The 27,970-nt window shown below is 39.7% G+C and overlaps 4 protein-coding genes across 6 annotated transcripts; 2 read left to right on the top strand and 2 right to left on the bottom strand.

The window, feature by feature from the left end:
- The first annotated feature begins 49 nt into the window (after positions 1–49).
- acod1 (aconitate decarboxylase 1) lies at positions 50–6,385 on the top strand. Of its 2 annotated transcripts, none has more exons than XM_006639078.3 (5): positions 50–524; positions 1,512–1,673; positions 2,959–3,048; positions 4,014–4,213; positions 4,763–6,385. In XM_006639078.3, exons 1-5 carry the CDS (start codon positions 513–515, stop codon positions 5,703–5,705), a joined length of 1,407 nt encoding a protein of 468 aa, XP_006639141.2. In that variant the 5' UTR covers positions 50–512; the 3' UTR covers positions 5,706–6,385. The 2 variants fall into 2 exon arrangements, with proteins under 2 accessions (XP_006639141.2, XP_015219149.2); XM_015363663.2 differs by lacking the exon at positions 50–524 and adding an exon at positions 1,083–1,171.
- Positions 6,386–8,123: 1,738 nt separating this feature from the next.
- LOC102688877 (glutamine amidotransferase-like class 1 domain-containing protein 3, mitochondrial) lies at positions 8,124–13,461 on the bottom strand. 2 transcript variants are annotated; one of them, XM_015363984.2, is made up of 4 exons: positions 13,376–13,461; positions 10,378–10,549; positions 9,516–9,720; positions 8,124–8,415 (listed from the first exon to the last, which is right to left on the bottom strand). In XM_015363984.2, exons 2-4 carry the CDS (start codon positions 10,541–10,543, stop codon positions 8,223–8,225), a joined length of 564 nt encoding a protein of 187 aa, XP_015219470.1. In that variant the 5' UTR covers positions 10,544–10,549; positions 13,376–13,461; the 3' UTR covers positions 8,124–8,222. The 2 variants fall into 2 exon arrangements, with proteins under 2 accessions (XP_015219470.1, XP_006639092.1); XM_006639029.3 differs by lacking the exon at positions 13,376–13,461 and adding an exon at positions 11,084–11,255.
- cln5 (CLN5 intracellular trafficking protein) lies at positions 12,601–17,168 on the top strand. Its single transcript, XM_006639028.3, has 4 exons — positions 12,601–12,814; positions 13,928–14,102; positions 14,752–14,977; positions 15,610–17,168. Exons 1-4 carry the CDS (start codon positions 12,696–12,698, stop codon positions 16,095–16,097), a joined length of 1,008 nt encoding a protein of 335 aa, XP_006639091.3. The 5' UTR covers positions 12,601–12,695; the 3' UTR covers positions 16,098–17,168.
- Positions 17,169–18,055: 887 nt separating this feature from the next.
- On the bottom strand, positions 18,056–27,681 carry fbxl3a (F-box and leucine-rich repeat protein 3a). Its single transcript, XM_006639027.3, has 5 exons — positions 27,369–27,681; positions 25,409–25,769; positions 24,656–24,778; positions 24,257–24,428; positions 18,056–23,283 (listed from the first exon to the last, which is right to left on the bottom strand). The coding sequence occupies exons 2-5, from the start codon at positions 25,766–25,768 to the stop codon at positions 22,640–22,642; spliced, it is 1,299 nt and encodes a 432-aa protein (XP_006639090.1). The 5' UTR covers position 25,769; positions 27,369–27,681; the 3' UTR covers positions 18,056–22,639.
- Between the last annotated feature and the right edge of the window lie 289 nt (positions 27,682–27,970).

Here is a 27,970-nt window from a genome sequence, read left to right as displayed (position 1 = left end):
AAGCAATCTGCTCCTAGTATCACTTTCTTTACAGTTCTTTTATTTGTTTTTTGCAAAATAAGATTATGTGCAGTTTGCTTATATCAAAGAGAAGCCTTATTAAAGCATGATTCGTTTTTAAGAAAAAAAAGTGTAAACTTCTTCTTTGCTTCTTGAAAGATTTATTAGAGTTTTATTAGAAATTAATACTTCAAGTTGCTTGGAGTGCATTGAAGCCTGGTATTTGATGGACAATGTCCAAATTATTCTGTACAATTAAAAAGTAAACAATTATAAAGCTCTTCTTGAAAAATATAACAAGCATATTATGAAGATCGAAGATTTTTTAAATTGCCGGTAAGGTTATCATCCGCTTAGAAAATTTCTGATTCTTACTCAGGGAACTTTTTTCTCAAGATAGCAATTTTGGGGGGAAATACGATGTTGAAATCACAGGCATTGTCAGGCATAAATAAGGAAGGAGAATCCGTTGTCCCTTATCTCCAACAACAGAGGAAGCCAGACTCAGCACCATGCTCCGAAAGGTAGGTCTTTTGAATTTGTCAGTTAAATTTTGTCAGTCAATGCTGTCGTTCATCTATACAGTATATATATAAAAAAACTGCGTATAAAAGTGCTTTATTATTTTATCATTGTTAACTAATCTGAACGTATTGTTCGTATTGTACCTGGCTAAGCAGGGTTATATGACATCTAGCTCAAATCATTCTAAGTGTAAAACAAATCTTTTTATTTCAGGTTATTTCAGTCTGAACTATAGTATGCTATACTGAACTTATCATTTTATAGTTTTCCTGTAATTTGTGGCACAAACCAAGAGAAAATATTTTATTGTGGTAACATTTGAGTCTTTTGTTTGTCTAAATATAGTGTTATTATAGTGATAATATTGTTTTAATTTGCGTACTAATTTGAAGTACTGCGCTTAGCATATCTTGTAAATTGCTCTGGTTCCCCGTGAACTTTTGCGTAATTTATTTTAGATTCCCTTCCTCATAAATAAGGCACTGAAAGGTCTAAAACTCTATATTATTTTAAGTTCTTAGTAAATGAGTATAGTCTGGTTTGATTACAGATATAATCTGAGATCTTCTGATTCTGATCCAGAGATCAGAGTCAACACAAAGGGCGACAATTGGGTCCTTCTATTCAGCACCACATCTTCAAATCGGTTAGATTCCGCTATTACCGACATTTTAAAATCTCATAGGAGGCATGTCTGTTAATTTGTGATTCTTATTATTTTTAATGTAACTTTTTCTTTTTTTACTTCTGTGGTGTTTATTGTGTGTGCACTATGCGCTCCAGTTTCTTGAAGAGCGCTTGCGAATAAAAACGTCATTATAATTCAATGAGCCTGTATTAGCTGTGACCCTCCTCAGAAAAAGTGGATGAAAATACATGTAATAGTGAAATAAATTCCAGAATTTTAAAAACTATTTTAAGGAAGATTTTCAACGTTAAGCATATGGCAATGTAAAAATGTCTTATAAATTTTACGTTGTGTCCAGGGCGTCACCGAAAGTTTTGGGGCGGCTATCTCCAGCCTCAATGCTGCACATTTGACTGAGACAGTAGTTCGGAGAAGCAAGAGGATGATTCTGGATACACTGGGAGTGGGTCTCTTGGGCACCACCTCTGGTGTCTTCGGCAAAGTCTTACAGTACAGCAAAGTAAGAATCCCTGATCCCAAAGCCGTTGTTGTCGCATCTCTGTAAACTTTGAGACTTGATTTGCTGTGTTAATCCGGGAGTAGAGAAATTGTGATCATAGTTTTGGATTCATTAGCATACAGTAGCCTTCAGAAAGCACTTCGCTCAGACTGCTTTAGTACGGGTAGAAAGGTACATCGCTTTGTATACATAGTAATTGCAATAGCTTTTATACCTTTTAATGTGTTTAATAATTTTTTTATACATTTTCTGGGTATGCAAACATTATCATTCCAGGTCCTGTCTTCACAAAACATAGATCTATTTTTTTTATTTGTCTCATATGTGTATTCAAACTAGTAGGCACATACTGTAGGGCAAATTCTACAAGCATTTTCAGCCTATTTGCAGGGCCACAACTTGAGAAATTAATCTTTGATGAAAGGACAAAGAATTCCATTTCTTTTTTTATTTGTTTGTTTCCTGGACATTTCTGACTGGAGAGTGGACACAGAAATCTGATTGTTGACGCTTAATGCCCAAAAGGTTAGCTTTAATTAAGCCATGAACCAGGCTTCTACTGTATGAAAATCCAGAGATATTACAAATCAGGCAGAAATTGACTCTTTTTCTAGAGGTGATAAAGTGATCATTTAAGGTGGAACCATTGTCCACCTTAAATTATCCAAAGCGTTGGCATTGTCCTTTGGTTGTTCATATACAGTAAGAATATTTACAAATGAGAGGAGACCATTCCACCCATTGAGTCCTCTTAACAGTTGATAGCTAATTAAAGTAGGCCAGTAAGCCAGGCTTTAACAACTTGGCATGTTCCAGATTCCCTCAACCCCACAATTAATATACTCGTGAAGGAGGACCTGGCATCCTTTGGGTTTTTATTAAGTCAAACAAACCTGTTTTACTTCTTTCTTTGACTTGCTGACATGTATTTTTCACCAGTCTTCTAAAACAGTGATGAACAACCACAGGCCTCAAGTGCAACAGTCATTTCTGCTTTTCTTTACAGATCCGGACTATGCTATTTAACAAACTCCAGAAATTTACCAATATTTCACAATGTGAATATGTCAGTGGTTTAAAGAGACCTACAAAAACATTCAAGATTGTAGTATTCTTTCAGCAGAATTGCCCTAGATTGCTGTGCAATCAGTAAACATAGTAATGAAGACATTTATGTGGATACATCAATCGTAAGTTAATTTGAAAGCATTCCAAGGATGATTTAAGACGTGTCAGAATTTGAGATAAGTTGTGTAATTTACTTTGTGTTTCTTTATGTTTACAGATGTATAATGCATCAAACACCAGTACGGTCTGGGGAAAACCTGATATCTCTCTCCCACCTCAATATGCAGCCTTTGTCAATGGAGTTGCGGTAAATCATTATTAATGTTTCAATATTCATATCTGAAGCAAAAGTGCCAATGACTTAAAAAAATATCAGTGTTCTGTTAATTTATTAATCTAGGCCAGCCTGAGGCCAGAACTATCTGTATAGAAAAACCACATTAAAAATTATGTTTAATGTTTGTTACTATCGTTAATATATAGCAAATGAATACAACTAATGAAGTGGACTAACTAAGAAATATTCATATTTGATGTCACCATTGTTTAGCTGAAGAAATGCAATATATGTGGCATCATTAAACATTTTATATTATTGTAAAATAATAGTGTGGCACAGTGATTAGCACTGCCGCCTCGCAGGACTGGTGCCCTGGGTTTGACTCCTGGGGTCCTATCTGGGTGGAGTTTGTATGTTTTCCCCTGGCATGTGTGGCTTTCGTCCACGTGCTTGTTTTTCCTCCCACAGTCCAAAGACATACTGGTGGGTTAATTAGCTTCTGGGAAATTGTGCCTGGTCTGAGTTTGTGTCTGTTTGTGTCTGTGTGTGCCCTGTGATGGGCTGGTGTACCCTGCCATGTGTTCCTTGCTTGCCAGGATAGGCTCCAGCTACTCTGCAATCCTGTATTGGATAAAGCAGTTAGAAGACAGATAGATGTAAAATACTATACATGAACAGTATAAATATTTCACTTTAAAACCGATGATGTATATTCGTATTCTGCAAAGATACCGGAGGATTATGTTAGCAACGTATTAGGCCAGTTACCTGGATCTGTGACTTGTTACTGTGTGAAACATTTTCTCTCTCCTGTACTCGTTCCATCCATTAAGGACTTAGGATAAGAAAAAAAAACACCACATCAGAGAAATTATGCTCCTCCATCTTGCGTGAAAATACTAGTAATATCAGTACTTTTAATAAACAGGCACAGGCACATATTCCCTGCTCAATCGGAGTCTTCACAGCTGGGATTGGGCTCTGTTTTCTAGGTTCACTCCATGGATTTTGATGACACCTGGCATCCAGCCACACACCCTTCGGGCGCTGTCCTTCCCGCGCTGCTCGCCTTGGCAGAGTCCATGCACACAAGGCCCTCTGGTCTAGAGCTGCTCTTAGCTTTTAACGTGGGCATCGAAGTGCAAGGAAGATTAATGAGATTCTCCAAGGAAGCACACAACATCCCCAAAAGGTTATTTTCTCCTGATTGCTAGTGGTTTTCTAGAATATGACATTTCGTTTGCTCTCTATCATGTAGAAAATGAGTGATTCCTATTTTCCTATAGTTTTAAAACTTAAAAAAAAGGACTAGCTTTTGTGTAATGAAATAGATCTGTCGTGCGCTCTTTTGTTCACTTATTGCTACCAGGATACCGGGAAACCAGGCCGGATTTGTAAATCTCCTACTCTAAATGTTTAAATTTCCATGAGATGTCATAGAGAGGCTCTTTTTATTGATACTGTTGATGAGAGCATCATGGCTTTTGAGACAGGATTTGTAATTTGAGATTCTACTGCTAATTACATTCAGCAGTTCAGCAAAGAAGCTAAAAACAGTTGATAGTACCATGTGGTGCAAGGTGAAGATTTGTTCAGTGAAAACAACAGACCACAAGTGAATGATTGAGAATACCATAGTTCGCTGTTTTATAAGTAATCTAGATTACTTATGTGATGTACTTAAAGGATGCACCCAAAAAACCTGTGTGAGGCGCTCATAGTAAAATGTGTTTTGTTTTAGGTTTCACCCTCCTGCAGTGGTGGGCGTTATGGGAAGCGCCGCGGCAACAGCGAAGCTTCTGGGCCTGGAACGTACCCAGTGTCGAGAGGCACTAGCTATCGCCGCGTCCTACGCGGGAGCCCCCCTGGCGAATGCTGCGACCCAGACCAAGCCCCTTCACATAGGCAACGCCACACGGAGGGGTCTGGAAGCGTCGTACTTAGCCCTGCTGGGGCTGGAAGGCAACAAGCAGGTTCTGGATATCGAGTCGGGCTTTGGGGCCTTCTACACAGACTACTCTCCGGACCCGCTGCCTCCCACCAGCTCCTACAGGTGGGTCCTGGAAGACCAGGACGTGGCCTTCAAGCGTTTCCCAGCTCACCTGGGAATGCACTGGATGGCGGACGCCGCGGCAGCAGTGAGGGGCAGGCTGCTGACGCGAAACGTCGACTTCCAACAGATTGAAAAGATAGTGCTGAGAGTGCCCAATTCCAGATACATCAACTGCCCTTTCCCCGCCTCCGAGCACGAAGCCAGACACTCCTTCCAATTCAACGCCTGCTCAGCCCTGCTGGACGGAAGGGTTTCTGTGGAATCCTTCAGCCGCTGTGAAAGGGACAGGGCAGAGCTAAAAGACCTTCTTGCAAAAGTGCAGGTGGAAAGCCCAGCAGACAACCAGCCCAACTTTGATACTATGTACTGCGACATCAGTGTGGAGTTGCAGAATGGACAGTCTTTCACAGAGCGCTGCAACAGATTTTATGGTCACTGGAAGAAGCCTCTAAGCCAAGAAGACCTCCTTAAAAAGTTCAAAGCCAATGCAACAACAGTGCTGCCACTGGAATCTGTGGAGGGTATTATTGAAGCAGTAGATAACCTTGAGAACATCAGAGACTGCTCAGTGCTCAGCTCATGCCTGCAAGTGAATGAGAAAACATTATTCCTGAACACAACCTCATGTTAAACTCCAGCCTCTGACCTACTGGTATTTCCCAAGTTACAAACCACAGCCTATGACGTGTTCTGACATTCTTCATTGCAAAGTGATTTTCCATTTGTGGCAATCTTGTTCATGTGCTAAACTTTCCACCCTAGTAGGAGTTCGCAACCTTACTTTTAAGCACCTTAAATTCCTCACACTTTTCTCTTAGTCACCCAGGCAATGAGCTTTGGAAGCTGAAATACAAAATCATTGTAAATATTTCACAGTTATCCATAGCTGAAGAAGTGTATATTTAACTTTTGTATTCAGCAATTTGGTTTTCTTTTGTAATGCTTTAGTTTTTGCATAGCTTTATGTGAATGCCAGGAATTCTCTGATGGAAGTAACTTAACTTTTGGCCTGTAAAGGTAAAGAACATATTAACTTTTACAAATATATTTTTTGCTGCCAAATCTTCCCTTTTATACATCCCTCAAACTGCCAAATTTAAAAAACAGAATTATGTTGGGTTAAATTTAGTTTTTAAACAGGGAGATAATCAATTATCTATTCCATAAAACCAATGTCTGAAACGTGCATAACTTGCATCAGGTATAGACTTACCAAGTGATACTGTAAGTGATAAGAGGAAGGTCCCAACTCAGAAAAGGCCACTCACTTCCCCCTAGTCTTTTAATAAAGATTAGTTCTTCAAACACCAACGATCCATTTTATTCTTTAAGGAAATCTGGGTTTCAGCTTCAGCGTGCCTTGGCTGCTCAATCACAATCCAGAATAAGCTTGACACATAAATGCTTTCTTTAAAACATTAAAGAAAGAACATGCAGCACTGAGCATTTTATGTTCAATTTGTGCTGATCATAATCTATTTCCTCTAAAATAAGACTAATGTGCCCAAGCCTACTGTTCATTTCATTGTAATGAAAGTGCTTAAATGCTACATAAATCTAATGTTCCTTAAGTACTTTGACACCTACTTACAACCATCACAGGTACCGCTTAAATTGTTTCTGGAGTCAGTCATCATGATCAAAAAAAATCTCTCTTCACATTTGTACGCAATGGCAGCAAAAATCAATTGTTCACATTGGGTGAAATCAATAGCTTTAACTGGAATAAACAAGTGCTTAATGCATTTGAAGCAACCAGCATTTGTCATACCCATCCACAGTGCACTGCAACCGAGAGAAAACCATGCCTGAGTGGCCCAAATGTCAATTCGCCTATACTCTGGCTATGGAAGCACAGCAGGGAAACCAGGTTTGGTGATCAATGCTGCCCTGGACATGGGTTCATCGCACTGGGAGGCCAGGAAGTTCCTTGTTTTCTGCAGAGTAATAACCAGAGCACACGCATCTCTGCTTCGATAATCAATCCTAGGCCAGCAGGCAACCTCGACTGTCCATTATGCCCCTCGCAGTGCTCAGTAAGCCAATTGCTGACATGCAGTGAAACCTACAGTGAGGGCAGATACCAAGTATTGCAAAATGAAACCGATCATGTGTTTCATCATGATATAGCCTTCCCCTCCAAGTCCCGTAGAGGCAAGAAAATGGAAAATAGTTGATGGTACAAAATAGAATGCTGACTGCACACAGTTTTTTGTTAAGGGAAAAGGGCAACAGATAGAGCTGGATTTGTAAGTGGAGGCAGTTTAAAGAAAATACTAATTATCTATAGTGACCACAAGTGATTAATGATCAAGCCCCACATCTGGTTTTAAATTACACTTTGACTATGCAGTATGTAGTGTAGGTATTGGGACAAAAGACACTGGATATCAAGCTGACTATCAGATACGCCAGCAGCCATATCACCCTGCAACTCACAACTGGCAACCCCACTGAAGCTAAGCAGGTGTGGGCCTGGTCAGTACCTGGATGGGAGACCTTCTGGGAAAAACTAAGGTTGCTGCTGGAAGAGGTGTTGGGCCAGCAGGGGGTGCTCACCCTGGGGTCCATGTGGGTCCTAATGCCCCAGTATAGTGAGGGGGATACTATACTGTAAACAGGCGCCGTCCTTCAGATGAGATGTAAAAACGAGGTCCTGACTGTGGTCATTAATCCCAGGACGTGTCTCGAAAAGAGTAGGGGTGTAACTCCGGCATCCTGGCCAAATTTCCCATTGGCCCTTACTAATCATGGCCTCCTAATAATCCCCATCTATGAATTGGCTACATTACTCTGCTCTCCTCCCCACTGATCGCTGATGTGTGGTGAGCGTTCTGGCGCACTAGGGCTGCCGTTTCATCATCCAGGTGGATGGTGCACATTGATGGTGGTGGAGGGGAGTCCCCATTATCTGTAAAGTGCTTTGAGTTGAGTGTCCAGAAAAGCACTATATAAGTGTAAGCAGTTAATTATATATTCAGTGTACAATGAGGTGTCCAATGCACAGAGTGCTGCTTGAGAAGCATTTAAAAACCATAAAGACGAGAAGTTGCTTTTAGTTTTATTAGATGCTTTTCAATTCCAGTGGGCAAGACAGATCATGTCTGTGTACTTTCCAAAGGCTTCATTCCAACGGCTCCAGGAAACTTTAAGCGAGTTTCAACACTTCCTGTACCATTGCACCAACACCATCAAAGATCTCATGGAGAGGCGCCTTGCACATGAACGCGCAGGTCGTGACGATCTTATTCTTCTCGTCCACGTGAGCTTCCGTCACCTCCTTGCAGATGTGTTTGCAGCCCAGTTTCTCTATCGCACCAGCCGTCTCTGCATCGGGAAACCTGTAAGCAGAAGGAAAACCAGCAGTGAGGCAATGGAAGGGTAGACGAGAGCAGTCAAACTAGACTTACTGGATAATGACAAATAGCCAAAACCTACTGCCCAGGGGAAAAGGGTCACATTAGGTCAATAAAGTAGGGAAACAAGCATTTTTGGGGGAAGGTTATTTCACTCCACTTAAAGTATACTATTCATCTAACCATGGAAATGAAAAGTTAATTTACTTCTAACCTAAAGCCCATCCTAACATTAAATCTAACCCCAACAGCATTAAACCCTGCCTTAAAGTTAAACAACCTCAATGCTTATCCTTAGAAGCAGTTTAGTTGACTTATAATAGGTTTTAAGGCTCAAGTTAATACAGTCTTCCTCATTTCTTTTCCTGTATTGCTTAGTTGCAGCAGTTGGTTTGCACATTTTAAATGTCTGTCACAATCTGCATTTACAAAAAAAAAAGCAGCAAACAGCTTACAGAAATAATTCCCCTGGGAAAATGCAAGAGAGGCTTTCTCCTTTTCAAGTTGACTATGGTCATAAGTACAGTAAGGACTGAGCCTTAACCATCTTCTGCATAATATTACTTCTTAAATCTCACTTTTGAGTTTTTATTCAGTCTTTCACAGTTAAACACTTGCAACTACAGTACCTGTTGACCTTCACAAGTAAAAGAAAAGGCAGATTTTAAAATAAAGATGGAGTACATAGAGGAATTGCCAATTTGACAGTGGGTTATATTTGAGAGTGCATCACAGACTGTGTATGCCTCCTAGTGGTAGCATGGCAGTACTGAACAAACCATTTTCATTAAAGGCATTTCAATGTTAAGATTCAAGTATTACAATTGATCAGTAAACTTCTGTAGAAGAATAAAGGCAAGTGTTTACTTCACTAGTTAAATCTAGGTTACCAAAGTACCATTTTATTCACATGGAAGGAGAAACAGGGTAAACATATAGAGTAACTGTCCCATAAATAATAAATCAGCAATTAAAGAGGTAAACAATACTTTGAGATATTAAGCACTAAGAGTAGAATTCATTCTAAAAGCACTATAATGAAAGGAAGTAAATTAAGAAAGGAACTGGTGTCACAAAGTAGTTACCTGCCATCATCATTGTTATCACATCCCACAGTCACTTCACAGCCAGAGATGACTTTAGCAGCCAATACAGGGGAAATGCAGCACAGGCCAATAGGCTTCTTGGCACTGTGGAAAGCCTGCAAAGCAGACTCCACTTCATTATGGACACTGCAGTCCTTTCCTTTCACTGCCCAGTCACAAAGGTTTTTGGCAACACCAAACCCACCTAAAACCATAATAAAACAAGTTCACTTGTAAATGCAACAAACATCAAAGTCACAAAACATGAGGTATTAGGCCAACATGTATAGCTTGGAATTTTACTGAAGAACAGAGTAAAGCACATTGCTCAAAGGTACACAAGCAGTATACCCCGAGACTTTAATTGACAATTCGCACTTCAGAATCCAGAGTACTAATCAGTACCGGGTACTACCTACAGTACAGCACTCCTCTCACTTGACTAACATGCCTGAAACAGCCAAACAAAACAAAAAACACCTCATGTTCGCATCCGCTATAGTTTTGGCTGAGGACTAGAAAGAAAATGGCAAAATCTTGGTTAAGAGGAAATAGTTTTACTCGCCCAATATATCCAAGTCTCCCAATAAAAAAAAAAACAGATATTTAATGATTAAAAGCGTTCTAGTCATTAGGGAGAAAGAAAGGGCGTTTTAACGTTGCTTGCTTAGCATCAAGCTTAACCAATAATATTTAGATGAACAAAACCGCTGGTCAGTCAAATACACTTTTCATTCCGCACAATAGGGGGATTTCCGCAATTAAATAACGTAGTTACTTGGCTAATTAAGGTTAGATTGATAGAAAATAGGTGGCAACGAAGCTCCATCACTCTTAGACCGGAAAGTATAAAAAATGTGACCTGGAAATATAACGGCGTCGAGTTCGTCAACTTTGAGCTGCGCTAAATCCTGAATATCGCCCCTTGCCAGCCGGGCGCTTTCCACCAGCACATTCCTCTTCTCCTCCGTCGGGTCACCCTTCAGATGGTCAACTACGTGCATCTGGTCGACGTTAGGAGCAAACATTTTCACCTGCAAAACAAGACTTGTTAAATCATCGTTGTTACTTCTTTCCGACCAATTCCATAGTTTAAGGCGAAAAGGGAACTGAAAGGATTTGGACCTTTTAACGCAATCAACTTCTTTGCTAAGAATAAAGGTTTACTCACGAAATTCACATTCCCCAATTTAAGAAGAACGGCTTCTTAATTGACGTTTTTAAAGCAGGAACTTCAGCGGGGATGTGCGGAGTTATTTAGCGAACAACTGCTCAGTAATATTCTGGATGTAAGGCATTTCGTTTTCGTGGGAGTATTTATATTAACAACACGGACTCGGGCACGACCATTTCAAACAACACAGACACACAAGCTAACAATTTTTGCTGATCTAGTTCAAGCAGGTAGCTGCGTCAGCATGCATAGGCTGCAAAGGAGCAAGTAAAGGTTTATTCCATGCTGCAAAGAGAAGAAAAACACGTTACGGCTGTGGAGACTTCTGCGGGGCATTTAAAAACAAATTGCAGGTCGTTGCAATTAAAATATCTCAAAAACTAAAATCACTTACAGTTGCACCGCCTCTACTCAGGTGAACCAACACCGCAGAAGCCTCATGGATCTCACTTCCATCAAAAACTCCGCAACCAGCCAGAACTACAGCCACTCGCTTGCCCATCTTCAATTACTTCAACAATCCTCCACTACTGCAGACCACTTGAACTTGACTGTGGCTCTTATGGGAGAAGGGTGGGGGGCGTGGTGCTGAGCGAACGCTCGTTCAACCCTTCCATTATTCTACAGCGACCTCTCCTGCCCTGGATGTGTCACAGCAGCTCTGAATAAAGGCGGCTTTCCCCCTTCAAAGTGAAGCCTCTTTCATACCCGTGTGACCTGTAATTTAACGCTTATTTCTGCAAAAGAACATGAAGACGTGTAATTTTTCTTAATAAAAATATACTGGCATATGTTCAGGACGTCTTATCATCGTACTGTTAAACACTTTAACTTGTCATGATCCCCAAATAGTTTAAGTTGATTCGGTCGTTTATAAGAAAACTGCGCTCTACAGGGCAATTTTTAAATGCTCAATGACTGATCAATGTAAACCATCATTCTGTTTGATAAAATTTGCGTCTATCATACTGGAGGAGAAACGCACTCGCTCTTGCTGAAAAGGACCCGGATAACTGAGCGTTTGCTTAGTATTAAATTTATTTAAAAGCATTACATCAGAATCGGACTTTAAGTATTGTTTATGAACTGTCTCTAGCACCATCAGTTCCTATTTAGCACAACTGAATCACTTCGCCCTTGAAACAAGTAACTTATAAATCGATCAGTCACACTGGTAGGATGCTCTTATGATTGTTTTTTTTATTATTTCATTCGTTCTAACGGTTGTTTTTTTATTTATTTCAATTGTAGTACGAGAGAAACGAGGACAAGTTCAAAGTTATCATAAAGTTGTCTCAGGGTCTTCAGCACGTGAAATAAATGTAGTCAATTTGTGTGGCTCATTTCGTGAGTTTTTCAAATCAGTGCTGTGCGAACAATTATCTTTTAAAAGGAAATCATCTTTATTGCATCAATGTACGGTACAGAGTTCATACAATAAATACAATTCTAAGGTAATATTTCAACATACGTAAAAACGTTTCGAAAAGGTTTGATCGTCCATTCTCTATCATTACATTTTGCAAGTGGTTGTGCAATACGAGCAGGTTTGTCCTCCTCGTGTACAGGACACACCGTCCTTTTCAGCGCTCTTTCGCTACGCCGCCAATAATTGCCACTATAACAGACTTAATAGTAAGATAAAATGTTAAACTGTGACTTCGGACAAAGAATGAATGCGCCTATTCGTAATAGTACGCTCATGGATACGTAACCATGTGTTTATTTTCTGGAGATATTTGAGTTAACAAAATTAGGAGACCATAATCAAGCACTCTGCTTTTCATAAGCACTCGCCACGCAGATTTTGCTGTCCTTGTGTATCTTTTTAGCAGGAGTAGAAAAATGCAGTCAATTACAATAACTCTGCCCCTATTCTACAGACAAGGAAGACAGTTGTGGTCACATGAACAGTAACAATCATGTGACCATAAAAAACAGGAACTGAGGGGATGCAAAGTAACTGACAGTTTTCTTTCCTAACCAGTCTTGTGTGATAGTTAGAGATGGTAAATGTGGGGATTGTAATATTTGGGACGTTTTTTATGACTGGCTTGGGTCTGCAGGAGTTCGATTTCAGGACCGATTATGGACGAAACCGCCAGGAATGGCCCGTCCCTTACAGGTGAGGAATTCGTACTGAGCGATTTATTGCAAAGTTGACTGCGTTGACACATTTTTCTCAAAAATATGATCAAGACAAAAACAATATCTGGTTTAAGCGGCACTTAGGGTAATACCAGAAATGATGCACATTTGTTAGAATCGTTTGGAAAATGTAGCAAACCATTGCAGTCGTAGGCTGAACTGGCTGCGACGCCAACTTCCTAAATTTAGAGGGCGGGGATCACTTCAGTCACAAGATTTAAGTACAAGAAGTACAGCATACCGGTCAACATAAATCAGATCAAATCAAATCAAAGATTATTTATCAAATGCACAACAATACAGCGTGCAGCAGTAGTTGCTGGCAATGAACTGTCTTTTCCGCGAACTCACACAAAAATCACAAGAATCACAGACATCCTAAATCCAGCAGAACGACTTTTTTCTGAAGAACTGATCATCAGTAAGACTAAGGGGATGATTGTGGAATATAATATAATTGGATTGCGTAATAAAATAATGTATCTTTATTATTTGGGCTACAAAATATGATTTTTTTGGTAAAAAAAATCGACCTTACCTTTAATGCGATTGAAGAAAAGGAAAGGAGCGTTTGTTGGAAGGCTCACCAGCTGTGAAATCCAGAAACATTTTAACATGCACTTACTCAGTAAATTACTGTAAACGCCTGACACATGAAGCTTGTGCTTCTCTGCCCTCGCTGCTAAGATACCGGGGCTCCGTTTGAACAGCTTTTTACAGTATATATACGGGGTATGAAAACGAGAAAGGCATCATTTAGGTAATTCGGGGGTTTAGTGAAGTACCTAAAATCGGTTTATTTAAAATAAGGCGTTAAACACAAAGGATGCATCATTTAAAATTACCAGGCCATTTTCAAACATATTTACACATCATCGTTCATTTTATAATTTTATCCCTTACATTAAGACTTCAAATCTCTTATCTTTGAGATTATCAGTAAATAACGGTATTTCGATACTAACACCCATATCAGAATCATACTTAAGAACTAAACAACGCTCAAGTATGAGATGGTAGGAAATGTTGGCTGTACTGTATTTTCACGATAGCGACAATATCTAAACATGTTCCTTTTCTTTTGCTTCAGACGCTTTGACCACCGTCCTAAACCGGATCCGTACTGCCGGGCGCTGTATACTTTCTGTCCCACGGGACTGCCCGACGGGACAATTCCCACAATGAAAGATTCAGATACCATCCAGGTCTTCCGACTACAGGCGCCTGTATGGGAGTTTAAATACGGAGATCTACTTGGCAAATTCGTAAGTGTTCCTTATGTAAACAATTCATTAACCTCATCATAGTCATCGGCATCATCTCCAGAGTGTCACGGTGTTTTTACAAAACTGATATATTATCATTAGCACTGCATGTAATTAATTTGTTGTTTATTCAAGGCTTTATGCAAATTGACTTATAAAAATATTTTATTTGCATAACGTGGAATTGCTGTGCTGTTTCACAGGTAACTGTACAGGGTGTAATAGAGAAATCTGTTACATGCAATGTAGTCTTCTTCAAGTTATAGCACAAGTAACAGTTAAATGTTGTTGATGTGTTCCTTGTTCTGTATCTTGAAGTAGACTGTATTGTGTATGTCTGCAGTTCAATATGTATCCCACATTAGTTTTCTCTAGTGTTATAGCACCATGTACAGTAGTTACACGTGAAATTCCAGTATTTCATTACACAAACAGATCATTTATACAGAAATAGAAATCCTTCCCGCCTGCTTAGATAAATGACTGGAAACTTTGAAGAAATTTGAAGAGGTTGCTGCTAAAAATGAGATTAACAGTATTTAGTAGACTTCATTAATGAAAATTATTAAGTGAGTTGTTGATTCTTATGACAGTGCATACTGTACAATACCTATCCAGTAACAGTGCCGGTATGCTTTGCTTGTCTTAGGACATTATGCACGATGCCATTGGATTCAGGAGTACTCTTACAGGGCGGAATTACACCATGGAGTGGTATGAGCTTTTCCAGCTTGGAAACTGTACCTTTCCACACCTGAGGCCAGAGCTGAGCGCCCCCTTCTGGTGCAACCACGGGGCTGCCTGCTTTTATGAAGGAATAGATGACCTGCACTGGAAACAGTACGGCACTTTAGAAAAAGTGGCCGAAATCACAGGTAGGTGTAGTACACACTCATTTAAGTTCTAATTTCACACTTAGGTCTTCTTGCATGGTCAAAGGCAGTTTTTTTTTTAATTTAGACCAGTGCTGTTCAGTTCTATTCCCAGGAGGCTGCATTGTTTGTGTGTTTGTGTCTCACCTCTGCTGTTAAAGACCTAATTGAGCTCATTAATAGCTCATCAGGATGAAATACAACTTTTTAAAAAAGATTTTCAGCTGTTAAAGATTGAAAGTGAGCTAGAACACCTGCTGGTTCCTGGCCCTTGAGGAGTGAAGTTGAACAGTTAGGATATTTTTATCACTTGTGGATGTGGATGTGCAATTTTATCACTTGTGGATGTATATAACCACTATTTTAGAGCAATACTGTTTTGGTTGTTTTGTCTTGCAAATCTGAATGCATATAGAAATAAAAATGTGTTTTAAGGTTGTAGAAGTGATATATTTCGATCAGTACTATACTCAACCTGTTAAATGTCTCTGAGAAGTCAATAAAATAATGCAATGTCAAAGCTCCAAAGATGAATTTGTTCTGCCAAAGCTGGGAATGTGTGTATGGAGAACATGCCTAACAACTTAGGCTGTCATTAAGATCGTGTTTCTGTGCTTTTGTGTTTTACATTGTAGGCACTCAGTTCAACAAAATGGCCGAATGGGTGAAGCAGGACAATGAAACTGGTATTTATTATGAGACATGGACAGTGCAAGCAGACCCCAGCCCCAATACGACTGTGTGGTTTGAATCCTACGACTGCTCTAAGTTTGTGCACAGGACCTACAGGAAACTTGCAGATATGGGTGTGACCTTAAAAAGCACTCTCCAGACTAACTACACCAGGATATTCCTGTACAGTGGACAGCCCAGCTTTTTGGGGAATGACACAACCATCTTTGGGGATGGTGGAGTGAAGTCTTTGGCCTCTGACATTAGGAGTTTTTTCCATTCTTTCCAACCTCACCAATCCATCAAAGACTTTCTGCTCAGTCTTCTCGAAGTTTATGACAGGGTTGTGCTGGAAAAGAGCTTCTACTTGTACTATAATTTTGAGTATTGGCACTTGCCAATGAAGCCTCCCTACATCAGAGTTACTTATGAAGAAATCCCTTTGCCGTAGATAGATTCATGCCATGAGAAGATGAACTTTGACTTTGAATTTAACCTTTTGCAGTGTTTTGGTGGTATTTTGATATTGCCATTTTTGTTGAAATAATGCTTGTGTATTATGGTCATTACTCTTCCAGTAACTTAAAATGTACTGCTGTTTCTTTTATTGTAACCACAATTACCATTGGAGCAAGGATTTTTCACCCTGTAGCATCTACCATATACTATTGGTTTCATTCCGAGGGGAGATCAGGCTTTCCAGAGGCTAAATTGTTTTATATTTGTGCCAAGAAATGTATTTTCAAATCAGTGCAATTATTTTGCAAGTCAAAGTCCTAGATTTGTACTTTTTTTAGTCTATAACATAGAACTATACTTTACCTTCCATTTTTCCCAAGCTAAGGTTCTGAAATACTACTAAAAAAGAAACTGTCTTAATAGCATTGCAGCAGTCATATGATTTTGATTACGTACACAAGCTATATGTGAAACAAGCCACAAAAATGGTACTTCTAATTTGATTATTTAAATTTAATATGCTTCAGACTAGGTACATCTGTAAACATCCTTCACAGTTTCTTCTGTATTGGTAATGCACTGTTTGAAATATGACACTATTTCAGATGCAGGCTATTTCAGTATTAAAACATTAAGTGATGTTGAATGGCTGGAAGATCAGAGTGTAAGATAATATCATAGAATACTAAGCAATGCAACATTGAAAGAAAAAGTATCCATGTCTTTTTCCATGGATACTTTTGCTAAATCAGGCTCTGTGGAGAACAGCGGGACATTGATAAAAGCAAAATAACAAAGTATGACTTTGAAATGATTAATAAAACAGATGGATAGTTTCTTATAGAAATACTTTGTAATAGTTCCTTTGTACTGCAATGTTTTATTGTATTTTTTATATTCTTATTTTCTGTGTTAAAATGGGAAATGGACAGGTGAGAGCAAATTATTTCATTACACTTGCAAAGAACAGCAATAATGCTGAATAGAGAAATGTGTTAATAAATTCAGTACTGGCACTATTCATTGTACTTGTTTTGTTATTAAAGATGAAAACAACAAATTATTTAAGTTTATTTATTCAGTGTCCCCAAGGATAGTTCTATTTATGTGAAGTGATTGTTAGAATCACTCCAGAATACTGGAACAGAAACTGGGTTACACCTCTACTCTTTTTGAGAAACGCCCTGGGATTTTTAATGACCACAGAGAGTCAGGACCTCAGTTTTATGTCTCATCCGAAGGACGGCGCCTGTTTACAGTATAGTGTCCCTGTCACTATACTGGGGCATTAGGACCCACATGGACCGCAGGGTGAGCGCCCCCTGCTGGCTCCACTAACACCTCTTCCAGCAGCAACCTTAGTTTTTCCCAGGAGGTCTCCCATCCAGGTACTGACCAGGCTCACACCTGCCTAGCTTCAGTGGGGTTGCCAGTTGTAAGTTGCAGAGTGATATGGCCGGTGGCAATATATGCCATACTGACAACATGTGGTGGTCCAAAGCTCTCTCATGTGATTTTACACTGGTGTTTTCAAGTTTTTCTCCACTACCTATACTGTACATAGGGTGCATGACATTAAGGATGAAGCACAGAAGTATTTCCATTTTGAAACCCCCGCTGTGACTAAATTTGGAGAATTCCAGAGATGATAAAGTGATAGTTTTTTCCAATGACAAATCAGTTGAATCTCATGAGATCCATGTAATTGTATTTAGAAAGTGCAGATGACCTACCAGATTATGCTAAATCATGTTTTGATATAGTGGCTGCTTGCCCTTTGCATTCTGTTGGTTTGGCAGATGTCGTTTTGTGCCCAGTTGCATTTTTAGAAAACATTACTGAGGCCAATTCACCTTTAGCAAAGACCATGGTAGATGGCCTAGATTTTAATATGTACTGTATCTGGGTGTATGTTCTAAAAACGTTAATGCACTAAAAAAAAAAAGATGCTTGAAAATTCACAAAAAATTTATTCCAAAAACCTTTCCACAATAGCCCTTTAATTCAGGGCAAAACATTATTTATTAAAATACATTAAGTCTGTTATACTGATGCCCACCAGATAAAACTAGCTTGTAAAACAGCTAAGCCTGAAAAACAGACCAACTTTATACCAACTAACATTTTTATATGCTTGCACTGTGTAATTTCTAAATTATAAAAAAATAATACTTAATTGTTTAGGGAAACAGAATTATCATAACTGATCTCCAAACTTAGGATTTCATAGGAGACTACTGCTATAGTAAAACACAATCAAAATGTCACCAACTGGAGCTTCAATTATGAAATAAAAAAGATATGCTTTGCAGGTATAAGGTGCATTCCATTATTTTACAATAATATTGAGTGCAAAGGAACAAAATCCAAATAACAGCCCCCTAAAACTGGGATGTTTCCTATATAAAGCTGCAGAAGGTCTAGTTTTTTTTTAGTTTTTAAAATAGTTCCATTGTCTTTTCAGCTCTCCAAGCTGCAGAATCAGAGTGGACTGTTACAGAGATAAAGGAACAAATAGGTGAATTCCACACTAAAAAAGAAAGCCCCAAAGCTGAAGTCAAGTTTTTATATTTTATGTGAATGTGAATTTAACCACTACCTGTTCCTTTGCAGTTCACACTCTGAAGTGGCTCCCCGCTCTAAACCACTGATGATGTAACATGACAGAGACAGTGGTTTCAACGAGAAAATGAAGCAATCGAATTCATAAACTTAAACCAACATTTCTGTTATGGTGTTTTAGTGATGCTGAGTAGTTCTCCATATAAATGTCAGTTCTGCATTGATTCCTTACATCCTTACATCAAACTTTGAAACAAATATGACTGGCAGATACGAAGGGTCTTTCATCTTCTTATCTTTAGAATAGGTAACAATGTAGCACAAAGGTACTACAAGATCAAGGTAAGACTGCAATCTTTTATATTTGACTGTGTGACAAGAAGGTTCCAAAAATCATAACAGATATCGTACTAAATCAAAGTGTTTTTTAACTTTAAAAAGTGCTTTCCTTTTCAAAATCAGATTATACATACAGTTATAACACCACATTAAAACACCCTTAGCTGGGCAGAATTAAAAAAATATATTCTACTTATACACAATAATGTCACTCTGTATTACACTTGAGTCAAATGTATCAGCCATTCAATTAATCTTTACTTCACTTTTCCAATTGCCCGCAGGCAATTTGACACTATTTTAGCTATATTTCGCTATATTGTCATTTTTCGAGAGATGCACTGAACTAGTCAAACTGAAAATCAACAAACCTCTGAAACAACATCACCCCGTACATTAAAAACATCCCTGGTCTTCTTTTATGAAAACCACATGACATCAATTTTTGTAGGGAGTTTTGTCAATACTGCAATCATAGAAACAGTATTTGATTTTTTTTATCCAAAATGTTAAAATGTGTTAACCAAGAGTCCCAAAAAAAAAGAAACCATAAACACAAAATAACAAAATGAATACAAAATGCATGCAGATTAGTATCAATTAAAAAAAAAAACATTCTATTGCTTTATAGTGCCCTTAAAAGCATTAACCTCAAAACTCATCACAATTCAATAGAATTACTGGAGAAAGGCTGAAACTAAAATTGACAAACTTGTTTGTTTTTTTTCACTGACAATGACTTCTCTACAAATTGCACCTACCGTATATGCTAAATTAGAACAGAAGCACGCATTAAAAATAGCATATTAAATCAGTAAAGCTAAGTCAGTACAAGACCTTTACTAGATTTTACAAGTATTAGAGCTATGGAGTAAAGATGACCCAGAGGCCTCTCTAGCAAGACAGTGCAAAGAGCTCTCCAGCTGAATGCTTCCAACAAAATCAGCCACATCTTATTCCCTTACCAAACAGGCGTATTTATCATAACTAATCCTGAAGTGAACAAAAAAAACAGCAATTAATACAATAGCACAATTTCAATCATGTAAATAAATTACATATATAATCAAATGTGGCTAAAAGCCCCAAAACTCCAATAAACGACTGGTTTCACCATCATTATGTAAAAGTCTCCAGCCATTAATAGAGAAATTTCAGACCCTAAAACACAGTATATATTTACAAACGTATTATATTCAAACACAGCTTTTTATATACAGAAGACTGCACTTCTTTCTTAAAAGAAAACCGATGTATTTTTCATGCGATTTACTAAATCTCCTTAAATTCTGAACATATTCAGATTTAGGTGTTTTGAATAACACAGGTGCTCCAATCACATCTCAGTGGCACAGGAGAATACTTAGATAATTCCATTTAAAGGGTAAGTAAATAACATCCATAATCCACCATCAATCCTGGAAAATCCTGTGCCAACCTAACAGATAACTGTCAGAGAGCGTAATGTGGAAAATTTCATTTTGCAGGTTCAGAAATGAATTTCTCAGTGTAAGAAAATCAATAAGATTTTCTGCAATATTTTTAAGGAGACTTTATTGCTTTGACCTACTGCTGTGCAGGTACAGTACTTTCAGATCTCACCAGAGTTTATGTCTTTCAAACATTTGAATATGATGAAACCATTTCTACCATTTTAACGTAAAAGCCTCTCAACAACTTCTTTCCAAATACTCTGAGACAAATACATAATCCTGCCCACACCCTGCCAAAAATCACATTGATGATTAGTTGCACTATTAACCTTTGGTATACTGCATAAAAAATAAAAATGCTCAATATATTCACTGCTGGCATCTGTATTCTTGAAATGCAACAAAACAGAACAAAAACTGCATGCTTTCTATAATATTCATTTTTCAACATCTTCCTTTGTCTTCTGTCTACACTAGAAATTATTTGGTAGTGATATTGGAGTTCTTCAGCAGTCAATTTTTAATCATGTCTTATTCAGAGCCCAAAATCAAGTTCTGTTTCTGCAATAGACACAAACCTTCAATTTCCACATTTAAGGAACTACTGTATAAAGTAGCAGCTTATCAATACTAACAAGGAAATGTACACTCTTCTCTGGTGGTATGTATAATTAAACTTTCTAGTAAGAAAAAGTATAAAAAGGCAAGACACAAGTAAATAGACAGGATTAGGCTACTGCTCTTCAGAGTATACGCACAATTCAGTGTAGCTAAGCTCATTCACATACAAATGCAGGATACCATTAACATGAGAAAAAGCAAAAAGATACAAACTTCTGTACTAACCTGTCATACTTTTTCTGTTCCACCCCTTTCTGTGACCCACTACCCTTTGTGAAGAGTTGCCTCTGTTTTAACACACTGCTCTGACTGACATGCTAATATGAAAAGCATCACATATAGTTTTTAAGAGTAGTAGTTCAGAACGTGAACTAAAAATATAGGCACACATTTATCTCTGTGCTGTTTTACTGTAGTTTTCTTCATTATAGAGAATACAAAACCATTTCTATTTTGATCTCTGCTACTTACAGCATAACCCTTCAGGCAGATGAAGGTATGGTCTGTTATTGCAAACCTCATTGCATAAATGAGGCGTTATGTCAGAACATGCTTCATATTAAAGGACATCTTGTACATCTTTCCTCTTGCTGCATATAGCTTCATCTTATACTTATGGATTTTTCAGTAAATGCCACAACCCTGTTGACACTATAGAACTATACAGAGATAAATCATTCTTAATAATGTACAGACATTAATAATTTGTTATGGGCTTTGTTTAACTTAAAATATACAACTGCAGACTGACTTTCAGTTCATCGGCGTCAGGTAACACTTTCAAAGACCAGGATAAGCCAAAATCCATTCTGTGAAGCTTGAAGGAATAACCAAGTGAAAAAATTCAAGAATTAACTGAAATAATAATGAAAGCTCCTGATGGACAATAAATGTTAAAATTAACAGAAAAACTGGTAATGATTATCTTCATAATTTTAACCTAACCTCAGAATTGAACCTAAAGATTTTATTAATGCTATGATTTTTGCAAAATGTTATATATTGAAACTACAGAAAACACAAGTCCTCTCATTTAGCATTAAAATCACCTTCTTACTTTTTGCTGCTTTTTCTCTTTCAACGGTATTCCGAGCAAACCCTGGATACATAAACATATTGACAATTTAACTGTTAACTTCTTGCTGAATTCCTTACAATCTGTTGCCTGGTTTAACTCACAACAGCCAACCTTCTGAGCTCCACCAGCCCTAGTGCCAAAATATAACATAAAAAACACATCACCTCAAACTAAAAGGAGAACTTGCTGGAGCGCGCACACTCCTATAATTTATTTTTTCTCCAAACAAAATAACTTATTACATATTCACACTGACTTTCACAAAGAAACATAGACAGGAGAAAATACGTTACAGATAGCAGGTAACTGTACAAATCCTACATACTTTCCTTTATTTAAGCAACCAAAAATATACATGATTTTGGAAATGCATTACAAGACCTACAAGGCCATTGTTAAAAATCATCACTAGTGCTTCATCTCTTGGCCCCACCATGAATACCCTACTAGGTGGGGGTGGGAGGGCCGCGACTGTTCTCTCCACATGCAGGAGGGGCCCCTTTACCAGGTGGGCATCATGTCAGGGAACCACACCCGCCCCAGGTGTTTGGACACCTCCCAGTGGATCTGCTCCAGGCTGTACTTGTGGTCAGGGATCAGCACCTCCTCCATGATGGAGAGCTGGGAGAGCCGCCCGCCACACATCTTGACGAACTCCACGAAGGCGCTGCAGGACACCTCGCACTCGCCCAGCCCGATGGCGGACAGCTGCTTGCAGTGCTCGGCGATGCGGATGAGCTCCTCGTCCAGGGGCCGCAGGCCGTTGGCACACACCACCAGCTCCACCAGCCGCGGGCACGTCATGCCCACGCGCCCCAGGACCTCCTTGCTCACCGAGCGGCCGAAGTAGAGGTGGGTGACGGGGATCTCGTAGCGGAAGAAGGGCCCAAACTCCTCCTCGTACAGGAAGAAGTACATGACCAGGCTGAACTTGGGCGAGTGGCGCACCAGGGCGTCCCAGCTGCTCTTCTGGATGGCGTGGAAGTGCGTCGTCCCCGGGTTCTCGCTCACCACGTCGATGCGCAGGTGCTCCAGGTGCACGTGCCTCTCCGAGGACAGGGCCAGCAGCAGCTCGTCGCTCAGCAGGTAGTAGTTCAGAGCCAGCTCTCGCAGGCCGTGGCACTGGTCCGCCACGCACAGGATCCCTGCAAACGACACACACCGCTGCTCTCAGAAACTCGTGCCGGGAATTCCTCACTGGTACTCAAGAAGCAGACCCGTTTGCGTTAAGTACGTCAAAGGTTTTTTTACAAAGACGTTAAAAAAACCTTTGGACAATCTGTCCATCACCCACTAATGTACAACAGAAGAGAAAAAGAAGAAGCCATACAGTATAAGAAAACAGTCCTCCACAAGAAGCACTTAGGCTATCAAAATGGCAAATGTTCATATTCTGCATTGACTTTTTCTGCATTACGTATTTGCACAACACTAGTGATGGAGAGGTGCTTAATCTTGTTACATGAACACCCTTGATAAACCTTTTTCACTTGTCACTTCCTTTGTGCTTTTATACAAGGTACATGATTGTATAGAAGCTAACCTTTTTGGTTTTGTTTGTTTTGTTTCCTAAGTTGTTTTGTATCTTTGTTACCTGTTATGTCTTGTCCTGCTCTGATTGATTACAGGATTACAGACCCTGACCCACCCCTGGATTAAAAGGAGGCTTTCCTGTCCATTAACAGGAGGTGGAGCTCAGGGTATTCCACCTTCCACTCATGGTGTAGCCTTTAGTCTTTATCTGAAGGCAACCCCAAGAGTATCCTTGAGTGTTTTTATCTTGTCTGTTATTTTAGTACAGCCTGGTTTTGTAGGGTTTTTCTGAACCTACTAGTAGAAACTGCCTTGAAAGAACTGTAATGTACATTTTTTAAATGTTTTCTCTGTTTTGTAAATATTTTTCTGAACAACAGCAGTTTAGTTCACTGACTGTGGACAACTTTTTTATTGGGCCTGTAGTTTTTATAGTTTTTGTGGCCATCCCTTTAATTTGAGCTTTACTTATTTAATTTTTAATCACAAAGGTCATTTTTAGAATGTAAGTGCATCATCCATCCATTTTCATTCCTTACTTTACAAACAACGCCACCTCATTCCACTTCCACACACATCACACACCTGCCGGAGAAACGTGTGGGCAGCTGCTCATCTTTAACAGTTTGAGTGTGTCACTGTTATTTGCCACGAGAACCTTCAGTGAAGGATCGTCCACTGGTGTATCATCAATCTTCAGTGATGAAAGGGATTTGGAGTTGACAAACACTACCGTCAAGGCAGAAATGAAATGCGACTATGGAAAGAAACAGAAATCGTTTTTACCAGTTGCACTACAGAGAGAAAATTCACAAATACAATTTCATTATTATACAAATTTCTACTCCAACTAATTTGAGGGCCTTATGGGAGTGTCTGATTTAGGTAAAAAGTATTTTTTATGAATTACAGTACTCACATCACAAATTGTGATTAATTAGAGCACAATACTTGAGATGGATGATACTCCATTGTTCCTCCTACCTTTGGCAATTCCATGAAACTTGGCCTTGCAGTAGAAATCAATCCAAGTGTTTTAAGAGAGCAGTTGACGAGCTGTGAGAGAATATCGCACGCTGCCTCAGCTGACTCTGTACTGCTGTCCACCTGAAAACAAAGACAACATCCTGGTATATTCCAAGAGCTCATTTTGTTTGTTACTACTAGAAACACAACACTCAATAATTTGAGAGAATTACAAACTTCTAGGAACCCTTCACTCTTCTGCTCTGAGTTTTCATAAAACTAGTTCAACTTGCCCTGGAGGCACACGTCTTTGCCATTACCCATGACGTTTAAACAGTTTAGAGGGGGAAAATTACTGTGCAGTCTAGCTCTGCTGGCCAGGGTTCCTCTGTATTTCTTACACAGTTTGCAAGACTGTTTCCTGAGATAATCTTTAGACATATACTGGTTTATTAGTCATGCTAAACCCGTGGATGCCTGTGAGCAGAGTTAATATACAATTAGGTAATCTGAAAGAAAATAATGACGCAAACTGCACACTAGCGTCTTAAAGAGCAAAAAAGTCCCGTTTTATGATTAATGTAATTCAAATGGGGTGCAATCTTTTTTCCTTCAGACCACACCCTCTTAAGCACTCCAATCTATACCAGTTTCTTTCTACTACTAGGCCTTCAGGTATTTCATTGCCAGCCAGCAGGATCAGTACAGAAGCTGAAATGGCCACATGATGAGCTGCCGGGAGATAGCTGCTGAAAGGCACAGGTCCCATACCTTGAAGCTGACGTACTGCAGGTGGTTGGAATGCCGCTTGATGATCTGCTTGATGAGGTCAGGGTGGGTGGCCTTCAGGTAGGACGTGGCGGGCTGGCTCAGCTCAAACTCAAAGCACCTCCACAGCTCAGGCATGTGGAAGGCCTCGTTCCACCTGCGGCACACCTGCGAGGCCTGGGCCCGGTCCAGGAGGGGCAGGTACTGGAAGATGTGCAGGAGGATTTCCTGGGGCAGCCGCCCCCAGTTGACCGCGACCTCTTGGGATTCCTCGGGCAGGGATCTCACTTTCTTTAACCCCTCCAGTACGTCTTCGCAGGACGAGCTGCTGTCCTCATCACCCCCTTTCCGACCGCGTTTCATTCTGCCACAGCAAAGGAAAAGATCCTAACTCTCTGTGGTCATTAAAAAGCCCAGGGCGTTTCTCGAAAAGAGTAGGGGTGTAACCCCAGCGTCCTGGCCAAACAGACGAGAGTAATGAAAGTAGCAAAAAAATGGAATGACAACAATGGAGAGACTGTAGAGCATTTCTATTAAAACGTGAGCCAATAAGCAATTACTTTTTTCCCTCAAAATACCCAAACCACAGCTGTGTGTCATACACATTAACCAGGGTGGGGTCTATTTTAATACAGCTATAATTAAACACAACCTTCTGCAAGATACTGTGCAAATGAAATAATTTTGGACACTTTATAAATATATAAAAGATTTATCTAGCGATTAAGGCCAAATATCAACAAGGTCAAACTGTGTTGAACTAACCCACCCGGGCTCAAAACAAAAGGTAACAGACTAAAGCATTAAGTGTCTTTTTTCTCTTTTTACACAAAGATGGCTTGTACACCTTGTACACTGTGACAGTCTACCGACTAAGGCACCGCTGAGTGTAAGCAGCTTGAAAGGTTTAGCTTCTGTATGACGTTCCGTTCGGCTTGCAAGGACAGGCTGTGCGCAGATACTGACCAAGGCGTATCAGTGTACTAAAGTACTGTATTTACCAATAGAGAGACATGATCCTAGGGCGCTTCATCGTTTCGCCCCGTACAGAACAAGTAGGAATTTCAGAGCTGGAGACCAGTGCAATTTAACACTAGAAATTGCTGTAACCTCCCTTTGACTAAACGGCTAGAAACGCTGCAATATCACCGAAAAGAGATTTCAGTCTGATCTGAGACAAATATGTGTCGTCACTTATTTCTCCTGCATTACTGAAGCGTCCTGCTGCATCCCATCCTTTTTATTCCTTATGCTAAATCGCTTATATACGGTGCATACCGAGCTCCTGCAGACACCCCTGATCTACCTTAACAAAACATGCGTGACAGCTGTGCAACTCTCTCTCACGTGTCCTCCAGTCTTCTGACTGACCGCTTCAGGCTCCGACAAATAAGTCGTTCACCGGGAGAATGACACCGTGCTAAGCTCAGCCAGTTCTACTCAAGCACAGAAAAACCCCGCATCGCATTTCAGTCGTTCGGAAAAAGAAGACGTTCTCGGCACCGCTAGTCTGCCTTGCTGGGCAGCCTACTTAAGTCAGTGATTCATCAACGAAGCCTGACGCCCAGGCACTCAGACACTGGACCATTACATTTTTTTTGTATTTACATATCATCAGTTTACTGCAAGCCAGCATGTTTTTCATAACTACTGCTGATTTTAAAATATTGTACACGCGGGCGCGTCCATACTGAAATCGGAATTTTTACTTTAATTTGAATGCATCAGGGACCGTTTCCACGGTCAACGCAACTGATGATTCGGATGCAGCAATGAGTATGCCGTCGTGGCTTACACGCAATTCACCAAAGCAATGACTTCTGATCACAGCTTTATCACATACCCAGCACAAAACAATAAAGCGTCAATATTCAACAGCAGAAGAACTTCACACTGTTTGATTGTTAATGTATAACCAGGAGCAGTCTGCTTTTAAGGGGACCTCCACCCTCTCGTTTCTTACCTGGCTGGCTTGTTGTGTTTACACACCCAGTCTCAGCAAAAAAAAAAAACAGGGCGATCGCTGTGCTGTCACATCAACCCGGGCCTCCACTAGAAAACCGCATCCGAACAGGGCAGCTGAAAACGCTCATTAGGCTTTCAGTCGATCCGGGCTGAATCGATTGAGGGCAAGCCAGAAATCTTCGTCGTTTTCAAGCCCGCTTACGGCGCCTCCAGACGGATCTTGCAACCTGATTTCTCTAGATCTCTGGCGCGTCTTCCAGCCCACTAGTCTCCGAAAATGGCGTGGCGTGGTTGTGTCACGGGACAGAGGTGCATTGTGGGAGCTGGGCTGCGAGGCTCGGGCGATCCTGGGAGGAGAGAGGAGTCATTCGTATCTTTTTAGTAAACGGTCAAGACGGGTGTGCTGTTCGTAACTATTTGCACAGTCTTAGTTTTATTAACCTCTTTTGTCATTTTAAATACTCCCTAGCTTAGAATAACGGACAAGGAAACGCTCTATAACGTATACGCATTGAAAAAGCCCAGTTCTATTGTCCTTGATTTTTAGTTGTAGGAAAATACCATAAGGTAGGCATAAACGGAGACTTTCAATAAACTAAA

The sequence above is a fragment of the Lepisosteus oculatus genome, chromosome 15 (genome assembly GCF_040954835.1).
Source record: "Lepisosteus oculatus isolate fLepOcu1 chromosome 15, fLepOcu1.hap2, whole genome shotgun sequence".
Lineage (NCBI taxonomy): Eukaryota > Metazoa > Chordata > Actinopteri > Semionotiformes > Lepisosteidae > Lepisosteus > Lepisosteus oculatus.
This window is presented reverse-complemented; position numbering and strand designations above follow the sequence as displayed.